The sequence below is a fragment of the Homalodisca vitripennis genome, chromosome 6 (genome assembly GCF_021130785.1).
Source record: "Homalodisca vitripennis isolate AUS2020 chromosome 6, UT_GWSS_2.1, whole genome shotgun sequence".
Lineage (NCBI taxonomy): Eukaryota > Metazoa > Arthropoda > Insecta > Hemiptera > Cicadellidae > Homalodisca > Homalodisca vitripennis.
The window spans coordinates 166,430,621-166,442,801 of NC_060212.1; the positions used below are offsets into that span (position 1 = coordinate 166,430,621).

A 12,181-nucleotide genomic window follows, 5' to 3' on the forward strand; every position below is an offset into this window, starting at 1 on the left:
CTGCACGCAAACGGGGTTAAGTGGGTTATGGAGACAAGCTTGTGATACTGAACCAAAGGAATCCCGTCATCAACAGTCCCCAGGTCCTCCCAGATCCAGCAGGCATTTGGGTTCACAGGCCCCCGGGCTCCCGTCCACACCAGACACCTCCCGCAACGACTGATTGCCAGGGATCTGGCCTTCACCCTTAACAGCCGCCAGCATGAGTAACAACCCGCAGACACACAGTTATTTTTCAGGAGTCCCCCGCCCCTTTGCCCCCGTACGTTCCCTCCCATCGAGTACAGTCAGCAGGCCGTCCACCAAGGTGAATGCGTTCCTCCAATCCACTCCCTATCACACCAGAACTGGTTAAGCTTGGATCTAAGTAGCTCGACGACAGTCCTCATATGTAAAAGATGGGTAAAGCCCGGGACAAATACCAAGCCCTCTCCCTCGGCCCAGTACGCGGCGACTCCAAAACCAGTCCTCCCCCTGACTATTTTCAAAAGGATGTCACTACTTATCAAGTCAACGTTCTCCACTTAGCCTCCAAAATGGTGCCTCTGTTTTCTTCTGGAACGTCCAAATCCCTAGGCCAAGTCCGTGTTCCAGGTCCATAATTATCCCCGCAGGTTGCTTCCGCATGGACTCGCAGATCCGGGAACTCGGAGTAAGCCCACGAGCACAACAACTCAAAATGGAGATCCTCCTTCAACCAAGTAGTCAGGCACCAGAGAGACAAGGCATGATAAATAAAATAAATGACACAGACCTAACAAGTAACACACACTGACCTCGAAGTCAACGACCTAACAAAGCAATAACTAAGGCGACAAGTGAATAACTTTAGTGAGAACCAAGCAACTCTCGAGCCAGGGGTCCCCCCAGAACTTTCCAGCCGTCCCACGAAACAGACGGCAGCGAAACCAAAATACCACAACAAAACACTACGCCGTACAGAAACCAAAACCAGGAAAAAAAAACAAATTGAATGACAAAGATATAACAAAAAACACAACAAGTAACAATAATCAGAAAATAAATAAGTTCACACACTTCCTGTATATCCAGCGAAAAATAGCTCAGCGCGACGGCACAGAGCGCAGGAAGTCACAAACTAACTTCAACTCCCTCCCTCTCTCACCCCAGTGGCAAAACAAAAACCCCGGGCTCCGCAGAGGGTAATATACACGTAAACCACGCTCTGCTATCCATATTTGAGTTTCCGAGTGTTAGCGAAAAACGACAGGAGGTCTCGGAAGCGGCGCCCCTCCCAAACTCGAGTCCAAATCATAAAAAAACAATCACATGCCACTAGTGGGAGAACAAAAGAGACACAGATTTCCGAGTTAAAATGAAATATAATTAATAGGTGGCCAAACATTTCCATGCAAAATACAATATACAGTTTCAACTGCAGCACCAACGGTGCACCCACGCCGCGTAACTTAAAAACTAAATAACAACCAATAAACATATTTTCCAATAATAACCAATAACATAATAAATTAAAGTAATATAAATATTAATAACACAATAAATAGAAATTTTGGTCTATAAATAACATATACTCAAGTACGGCATGTAGGAAAAATATTATCTTTAAACAGGTAAGTGGTTTTATGAACTGAGGGGGAGGGAAAAGGTTGTAGAATTTCCTAAGGCCCGACTATTTTTAAAAAAGTAATTTGGTTTCCAGGTTTGTAGCCAAAAAATAAAAAAAAAATAATTTAAAGAGCCCGAATTTTACGAAGGAGGCGGTGGGCTTAGTTGCCTCCACGCATCCGAATTTAAAAGATGAAAATCCTCCCCTTCAGTTCATGTAACTAAACTAAATACACACTAGCTACACTTAACACTGGCCCATCCCTCCAGAATCTATATATCTGGCAAGCGCCTCGGCTCGCTGCAAAACCCCAATCCACGCAAGTTCAGTAATTAGAAAAGTAAAAAACATTTTGGATCCAACCTTGTTCCAGATGCAAAATGAATATGAAGCCCATGCACTCCGGTTGGATGCCGGTACAGGAGCACTGGCAGGGCGCGGGGACCATTCAGATTTTGGTTTCAGTGGTTTCATTGGGCAGACTCGCCGCACCCAGTCCCGGCTGACGACACTCACGGGGCCCTGCCGAAAGTCGGAGGAGAATTAGCCAGCCATGTGGAGACGGGAACGAGCACGAACAGCACAGCAAACGCAGTAGCTTCTCCGAACGAGTCCCTCCGAACAGTCAGACCGCTTCCGAACAGTAGGCCGGTGCGCGAGCCGGTGAACAGCTAGGTCGGTAAACTAGTCAAGGTCAAGCCACTGACCCATCAACCAATCCAGTCCAAACCAGGCAGAAAATCAATACTTGGAACGGAGTGACTCCCCCACCGACTGACAAGAGTGGCCGAGGTGGGAAATAATAGACAAAAAATAAATTTGCCCCAAACTGAGCCCCGGCTCATTTGTCTACACATAGGCGCCAGACATTCCACCTATACATTTTGTAAACATGTAAAAATGCACGTCATTTCACCTGAAATTAAACTGCCTTTTTACAAGTTTATCTCTCGCAATGTCACACACACACACACACACACACCACACACACACACACACACACACACTCACTCAAACACATGAAATAGGTAAATGCTAATTAAAGAGGCTATTTCGTTGGTCTACACTACGAGCGTCAATATTCCACCTAACATACTATAAACATGCTAAAATGCAACTCATTTCACCTGATTAAACTGCCTTTTTTACAAGTTTACTTCGCAATGTCACACACTACACACACACACACACAACGCACAGCACAAACACACCTATCACACATGAAATAGGTATATGCTAATTAAAGATGGCATTCCGTTGTCTACACTAGGCGCCAATATTCCCACCTAACATACTGTAAACATGTAAAATATGCACTCATTTCTACCTGATTAAACTGCCTTTTATTAACAAGTTACTCTTCGCAATGTCACACACACACACACAACACTACACACCAACACACACATGCACACACACACACCCAACAACACACTCCACACACACAACCAAACGACACCACTGAAAATAGTTATAATGCTATTAAAAGAGGCGCTTTCGAGTTGTCTACACTAGGCGCAATATTCCACCTACACAATCTGAAACATGTAAAATGCCACTCATTTCATCCTGATTAAACTAACTGGCCTTTTACAAGTTACTTCGCTATGACACACACACACACAACAACCACACACACACACACACACACACACACACACACTCACACCAGCAAACACACACACACACACACACAAGACACACACATGAAAGTAGGTATATGCAATTGAAAGAGGCTTTCGTTGTCTACACTAGGGCGCAACATTCCACCTAACATTGCTGTAAACATGTAAAATGCACTCATTCATTCACCTGATTAACACTGCCTTTTAACAAAGTTACTTCGCAATGATCACACACACACACCACTCCCCGAACACACACACACACACACACACACACAAGCACATGAAATAGGTATAGGTAAATGCTATTAAAAGAGGCTATTCCGTTGTCTAACACTAGAGCGCCAACATTCCACCTAAACATTTCTGTAAACATGTAATATGCCGCACTGTCATTTTCACCTGATTAAACTGCCATTTACAAGTTACTTCGCAATGTCACACAACACACAACACACACACACAATGAAATAGATATATGCTATTAAAGAGGCATTCGTTTTCTAACACTAGGCGCAACATTTCCACCTAACATTCTGTAAAACATGTAAAAATGCACTCATTTCACACCTAGATTAAACTGCCTTTTACAAGTTCATCGCAATGTACTCACACACACACACAACACACATCACACACACACACACAACACACACAACCACACAACACACACACACACACACACACACTCACAGCCACACACGACCCACAACACACACAACACACCAGCACACACGACACACACACAAAGCATGAAATAGAGTTATATGCTATTAAAGAGGCTTTCGTAGTCTACACTAGGCGCAACATTTCCGACCTAACATTCCTGTAAAACATGTAAAATGCACTCATTTCACCTGATTAAACTGCCTTTTACAAGTTACTTCGCAGCTGTCACACACACACACACACACACCTCACACACACACACCACACAAACGGTCACACGACCATCACTCATCACACACACACACAACACCAGCACACATGAAACTAGGTATATGCTATTAAAGAGGCTTTCGTTGTCCTACACTAGGGCGTCAACATTTCCACCTAACATTCTTGTAAACATGTAAAATGCACTCCATTTTTTTTTCCACCTGATTAAACTGCCTTTTACAAGTTACTTCGCAATGTCACAGACGCACACACACACATTGAAATTAGGTTAATAGTGCTATTGAAAGAGGCTTTTCGTTTGTCTACATAACACTATAGCGCAATATTCCACCTAACATTCTGTAACACATGTAAAATGCACTCATATTCACCTGATTAAACTGCCTTTTAACAAGTTACTTCGCAATGTCACACGACACACAAACACTCACACACAAACACATCACACACAACACACCATGAAATACAGGTATATTGCTATTAAAGAGGCCCTTTTCGTTTTCTTACACTAGGCGCAACATTCCACCTAACATTCTGTAAACATGTAAAATGCAACTCATTTCACCTGATTAAACTGCCTTTTACAAGTTACTGCCTTCGCAATGTCACACACACACCAGGCACAGCACAGCACACACACACACACACACACACACACACAACACCACAGCACAACACATGAAATAGGTATATTGCTATTATAATAGAGGCTTTTCGTTGTCTACACTAGGCGCAAAACAATTCCACCTAACATTCTGTAAACACGTAAAATGCACTCCATATCAATCACCTGAATTAAAACTGCCTTTTTACAAGTTACTCTCGCAATGTCACCCACACACCACAACACACCTGAAATAGGATATATTGCCAATTTAAAGAGTATCTTTCGTTTGTCTACACTAGGCGCAATAATTCCCACCTAAACATTCTGTAAACATGTAAAATGCACTCATCTTCACCTGATTAAACTGCCTTTTTTAACAAGTTACTATCGCAATGTCCACACACACACACACACCACACACACAAACACACCAACACACACACACACACATGAAATAGGTATATGCTATTAAAGAGGCTTTCGTTTTCTACACTAGGCGCAACATTCCACCTAACATTCTGTAAACATGTAAAATGCACTCATTTCACCTGATTAAACTGCCTTTTACAAGTTACTTCGCAATGTATTTTTGTCGTTTGAGAAGTTCAAGTTGAAAAACAGTAGTTTTCTGCCATTCTCAGAAGGTCTTATCCTAAGTGATTATAGATATTTCTACAGGTTGGATCAAATTAATAGACACACGAGGTTTGCGGAATGGAATCTATTTTCTTTTTCGAATGCTGGATAGTGTTTAAAATGTAAAATTAATCAATCAATTCGGTATTTAGTAAAGCAAAATTTAATTTAAATCCGTTGTCCAGCAAATAATATAAACTTAATTGAATCTCACACTACGGCAGAAAAAACATTAAATATTCATGGAACAACAAATATGTACCGCTGAGACATGTGATACACGTACAATAGCTATTGTACGCAGCTGCCAGAATGAGAACGATCGGAAAGTCTGGTTTCAAAACTGTTGTTTATACCATCTGGTGATATACGTCTAACAGACAAAGGAAAGGATGGCTTGCTATATGCTCGAAATTAGTGCACAGCATAGGCCTCACTTTAGAATTCTGAAAGCCAGGTTGATTTACTTACTCTGTTAGAACTGTCGAGTTAGAACTGTGAGACATCGGAATGAACTTTTAGCATTGGCTAGGATTCAATGTTAAGAATCACCGTCACCAAAAAAAGGTTATGTGCCCTTTCTAGTCACAGCCTTTAGGTGTCAGCCTTTAAGTCATCATCTCTAGAGCAAAACACAGGTCTCCGTTCTTACAGAACTACTGGGAATGGTTATGCATCGTCCGACTCCTCTACAGTTATCCCCCCTGGTTTCAGGTACTGTAAAACCTCATACTTTAGTTTGCTTAACCGAGTAGACACGTCCTATTAGTTGCCGAATCGATGAGGCATCTCTGGTCTCTATTTGGATACAGTCAGTTCATTCATAGTTCCTGCTCCTTAGTATACTCTTCATTTGTGGTCAGGTCGGTAGTTTGTGAATTAATTCCTATACCCGGTCACCCATTGCAGTTAGTTTACACATTTCGCACTGTCACATCGTATCATGTTTCTTCATTAACATATTGCATCGTCTCTGTCACTGTATAAATTTAAATTTAAGTTCTTTGTAATTTATTTCTCCTTATCTAATTTTCTTTAAAAAACCACACGTAAAGATTTTGCACCACCTGCTTTCAAAGATCTTTCTTTTGGGCCCTCGAATGACAAATTTTTGAGACCCCTGTCTACACCAATCACTGTTCGTTGTAGAAAGTCTAGGTAATATAAATTTATATTCGTTTTTAGTGTTTCTCAAGAGTGAAAAAATGCGTAGGTTTCTCATTGGTAGTTTAATTTATAGTGGAGTATTATTTATAGTAATGGTTATTATTTTTAGGAGTGTCAAGCTACTGAACGACTGCTTCTCTCTGTCTGCTTTGGTCCTCGTCCAGGCCACCTCACTGATCGCAGCTCTGACGTTACCTCGAGCAATACTGGTGAGATATTGAACCGTTTACTGATATTGTTATCTGTAATAAGTTACAGTATAGTAAGAGTACTTGTCATATGAATATATTCTAATTTTTTGATCCATTTTAGAATAAGTGGATTCAATTCAAGTTTTGATAGGAAAGTAATCAGTTTTTATGTAATAAATTGCAAAAAATACCATTTTTCTTCAGTATTTCATGATATTTGATCGGACAACTTTAAGAATTTAAAAAGCACTTTTTCTAGAGATGTGTGATGGCATAGTAATTTCGAAGTTCGAAGCCGTCTTAGTCTAACACATAATTTAATGTAATAGACTCCTATACAGTAAATATTATTATGTAGATCGGGATATTTAAAACATATAACCGGTACATATTATTTAAATTTTCCATTATTGAATAAAAAATTTAGCGCACCAAAATAATAAAAGCAAGTGGATTTTATACCTCTCTACTTATATAGTTTTACGCGTTTAGGAGGACGGTTTTGTTTTAAATTCGGTTTATGTATTTATGTCGTTGGTGTATTAGTTGTTTTTGCTTTGTTTTATCGATCTGAATATACATATTTAGGTCTAAAAAGTCTAATTCGATTAAAAAAGTGTCTACTTGCGGCCATGTTTGTCTATTTCCGATCTAAAAAATTTTCAACGACGTAAGTGAGATTTCTGTAATGTCCTGATAAAACATTCACGTTGCATTAGAAGTTTATTTCCGTCAAAAGCATCTCTTTGCATTTTTCTTCTATAAACCCAAAATTTGTGCTAAATCATTGTCGGTACGTCAAATAGTTCTTGACATAATGTACACACGCATAGATTACAACTTTTGGAAAAGGAATTATATGCCTGTTTCACGGATCACCCAGATCAATGTTTTTACTCGTTATTAGTTATTTCAAAAGTATTATTATCTGTAAACGTGATTTAACACACTTTAAGACCTTGCTTTATAATCATGAGTGATTTACCATATTTCGTTGGTTTATTCTAAAATTTGTATCTATTTCACAAAGATATTGTATACAACATACTATTTAAACTTTCCTACTTATCATTGTAACAATAATATAAACTTTACGAAGTTTTTGTACGAAATCAGCCTAATGTAAGATAAGGCTTGATACGCCTAGATATATTCCAAAAGATGTGCATATCGATGTACTATCTTCGCCATACCTATTAAATAATTGTGGGGGCTTATAATATAATACAAGTATTTCTCTTCCCTTTTTAAGGAGGTGGAGGGAGATCACTTTATATTTTTAAACTACAACCCCTTTAATTGAAAAATAACCCCTTCCTGCGATGCTCCAACTTTCAAAATCTTAATAAACTACATTACTCGTAACACACTGTTACCTTACCTTTACTTAAAACACTAATAACTTTAATACCAAAACACCTACACCAGCATGCCCTAACTTACGCATTAACACATCAATATCTACATCATCTAATTTTTTTTTAAATCGAAATATATGGCCACAGTAAATTTCTTTTGGTTCATGTATTTGACAATACTTTTTACATGCTTCTCCTCAGCTACAGATGGGAAACTCAGAGAAATCAACTATTTCCAAACATTTATATTTCGATTATAGTAAATTGCCACTCGCCTTTCTACATTCTATTTTGTTCAATGGTCTGTGATTTTGCACTCACCGAGATGTTTATGTGGAGCCAGAAGGTTCATGCTTTTTCTTGTTCGTAATTCCACTTTGAATAAAATTAATTTAGTTCATTTCCAAGCAAGTAACTAAACAGCTAGCAGTAGTTTAGTTCTGAATGGAAATTTTGTACCTATATATCTCAATTCAATAATATTCTCATTTAAGTTCTCGTGTGGACTAATGTGGCCGAAGAGTTTTATAATAAATAAAAAAAATCTGTAAATCTAAATAATTGTGTCCACATAATAGATTTCTCAATCAAGAAATTCATTTGTAAATAGGTCTTACATCTGCATGCATCTGCCGACTTCAATTAAGGATATTTAATGTTTATTTTCTTTTAGAACCAAATTTGGTTTCTTTTCGAAGAGAGTTAATTCTACAGTTGAAATAATATTTTGTTAAAAACACATTCTACTAGTATTATTGTGATCCAAAAAAATTTAAAGGCCATCATTTTTACGATGCGTTTCATATATATATATATATATATATATATATATATATATATATATATATATATATATATATATATATATATCAGAAACAAGAAAGATAATGTATATAATAATACCCTTTACAATGACTGGTAGCTCACATAGCACGGTCACATTATGTATATTTGAATGTAAAATGTTGCCTGGTTTCAAAGCGTTATCTACTTCTGATATTCTGTTGAAAATATAACTACAATAAGGTATAATTGCCGATATAATTACAATTAGTTACGCATCCTTTAATGACAAAAACTGTTTTAGATAACCAAACTGCCTATATGGGATCTTTATTTCGTCCTTAGCTCCGGATGTGGAGTATTAATATTATCGTTTTTTCTCTGCTACTTTGGTCAGGTGATAGAAGATGAGGTGAGTATAATAATAATATGCTTGGTACATAATTTAATTTAAAATGCAACAATATTATGTTACTATACTGTAATTATAAACATAAAAATACTTCACATATAGTATGTAATAAACTCAGCCATTAAAAACTGTCGTGTGTTGATTCAACGTTATAAACTCAATTCAAGTACGTTGTTGTGTCAAAATTGAAATATTAATCCTAAAAAATAATTTAGGGTCGACCTTGATCCTGACACAACATCACTTGAGTTTGCTTCTCAGTCTAAACCATTCTTTCTTCATTGTCTTCAATGTCTTCATTCGTTTTTTTCTTATATATGCAGATATATACATATATATTTATATACATTTATTTATCCTTATCCCATATATCCGCTGAGAAATTACAATTATAATTGGGTACAAGGCACACAATATAACAATAAATAGGACATCTTGTTAGTAAATGAAAAATTATATTCATTTTATTTACTAAATTTTTTATAATTCAATTTTATGCTTTTATTAACAAATAGCTGTTACAAGCGCATTTGCACACAATGTTTTAAATTAAAGCCCTTAGACTACTTTTTAAAAAGTACTTATGGTAGTTGATGGTGTCCTATGATATTTTTAAATGTAAGTAAGCATACATAAGTTATGTATTCTAAGAATGTTCGTGGTGAAGACGATTAGAGGTTAAGAGACTGACTCTTGCACCAAGTTTTGCTCGTATCTTAATATGTTTGGATTGAATTAATTATATCAACAGCCGCATCTGAGTTTACCTCCTTGTTTCACCGAATAAAATATACATGCAGGCCCCTTCCATACAAAAAGATTTTTAGCCCTTGTAATCTAGACTTTTGTTCTACTTCCTGCCTTAGATATTTTCAGAGCCATAGTTGAGTTTGCCTTGTTGTATCAATCAAAAAAATATTTATACATATACAGTTCTGATGTACCTTCGTCAGTCAAAAAGAGTTTTGCGGCCGTTTGAATTCACTTTTAATGTATTGTATTTACGGTGTCAATTTTTATTATGCCTTATATTCATGATTAGGACTATCTACACATTCAGTATGCAGTTCTCAGAAACCTATTTTGACTTAAAAGTATCTAGTATCTTCTTTTGCAATCTTCTTTCGGTCTAAACTTATTACCAGTGCACTAGTTGAGTTTACCTTATTGTCCGGAAGAAGAAAATATACATACATAAGTACTTAGGAATTAGAATCTACTACGTTCAAAATACATGTTTTCATAATATAAAGGGGAAATTTTCACTAACTAATAATATGTTTTGCTGTTTCTTAGACCAATATTTCTGGGAAAGAATGACTTATTTAGGTATATTAGTGTTAATTTGTCTGTTTTCCTATAATATAATGTAAGATATATAACAATTCCAAGGAGGGAATCCAGATTAAATTACCTTTTGTGCAAAAATTTACAGCTATGTTCAAAAAGGTGGGTTCTATAACAGTGTTTTAATAGTATGTCCAATACATTAATCGTTTATGTTTCACCATTGGCGCAATCTGGAAAAAATGGCTATAGGGTAACTTTGCCTCCGTTATCTGCATCCCAATACTAATTAAACACGGTTTACTTAATATTAAATCAAATTTATTTTAAACAGTTAATTATTCATTCTTTTTTATGAACTTCAGCTGAATCATAATAAAGGTTTAAACTCATCAACAGCTGTTTAATGCTATTTAAAGTTTTGTGGCGAATATTATTATTATTATTTTCCAAACTAAATATATATATATATATATATATATATATATATATATATATAGTTTGGAAAAAAATAATAATAATATTATCGTATATATATATATATATATATATATATATATATATATCGTATGCGGACAAAGGCAGCTATCCATAAATAAATAAATTAAAAATTACAATTACTAAAAAGTACGTAAGAACAAAGTTCTTGAGTCATAAATTAAAAATAATAATAAGACCTCACGTCACAAAGCTAAATCCAAATTACTGAGCCAGTTTAGAGACCCATCCTCTAAACCAAACTATAATAAAGTGTTAGGGAAATATTTTCGATCTTTGTATTCCTATAGACATTTTTTATAACTTTAAAATATTTTAAATACAGAATTACCTAATTAGTACGGCCATTCCACAGAGCTTGGCCCTTAGCAACAAATTCTTTAATTTATTCATATTTATAAGATTAAATACACATAAACTTGTACAGTCTAACAATCTCCGGCGAGCTCTCTACGACTACAATTGGTACAACCAGACACAACGTTTTAAGGCCCATGTGATGATCATGATAACTATGGCCACTCGACCTCTGCAACTGACAGCCGGTGGAATCTATCCACTCAACTTTGAGACCTTTACTTATGTAAGTATACAATCACATATTGTAATATTACTGTTGGTACAATAAATCACTTAAATTATTCACGTAAATATCACTTAATAATTCCCCTTCGTTTTCAGGGATCAGAATAAATAAATGTTATTTATATGATAAGGATTTTCATGCTGATTATGAGTTTTGATTTACAGGTCATGAGCGCCTTTTATTCGTACGTCCACTTCTTGTTGGCTTTGAAAGAAAAGGGTAAGATTGGTTAGGTACACAAGTGAAGTACCACAGAGTACAATGATCGAGTGTGTCTAAATGTTTATTCATGCTATCAATAACACAAATAAACTATAAATTACCATGTATCACAGATAGATGTATCACTTACATTATGTACCATCAAAGTGCTCACTATATTCACTTGCAGTGCTACACGTTTTAAGAAACAGATTAAGTAAATATTATTTGAAATTCCTTACCGTTAAATATTAAAAATAATTAATTGATTTTTGAATTATTATATTTTTATTGATCACATTGTACCGATTGTATTAAATAATAATTCTGGGGTAACTGGAT

General features: G+C 36.1%; 1 protein-coding gene across 1 annotated transcript; it reads left to right on the forward strand.

Moving 5' to 3' along the window:
* The first annotated feature begins 625 nt into the window (after nucleotides 1-625).
* On the forward strand, nucleotides 626-11,871 carry LOC124365632 (odorant receptor 4-like). The gene is made up of 6 exons (XM_046821624.1): nucleotides 626-652; nucleotides 1,962-2,119; nucleotides 6,633-6,732; nucleotides 9,160-9,267; nucleotides 11,480-11,635; nucleotides 11,803-11,871. Exons 1-6 carry the CDS (start codon nucleotides 626-628, stop codon nucleotides 11,869-11,871), a joined length of 618 nt encoding a protein of 205 aa, XP_046677580.1.
* Nucleotides 11,872-12,181: the final 310 nt, after the last annotated feature.

Coding starts and splice junctions, on each gene's coding strand:
- LOC124365632 (XM_046821624.1), top strand. CDS start 626: ATGGACTCGCAGATCCGGGAACTCGGA. Junction 653..1,961: donor CGCAGATCCGGGAACTCGGA/GTAAGCCCACGA, acceptor ACCTTGTTCCAG/ATGCAAAATGAATATGAAGC. Junction 2,120..6,632: donor CTCACGGGGCCCTGCCGAAA/GTCGGAGGAGAA, acceptor TATTATTTTTAG/GAGTGTCAAGCTACTGAACG.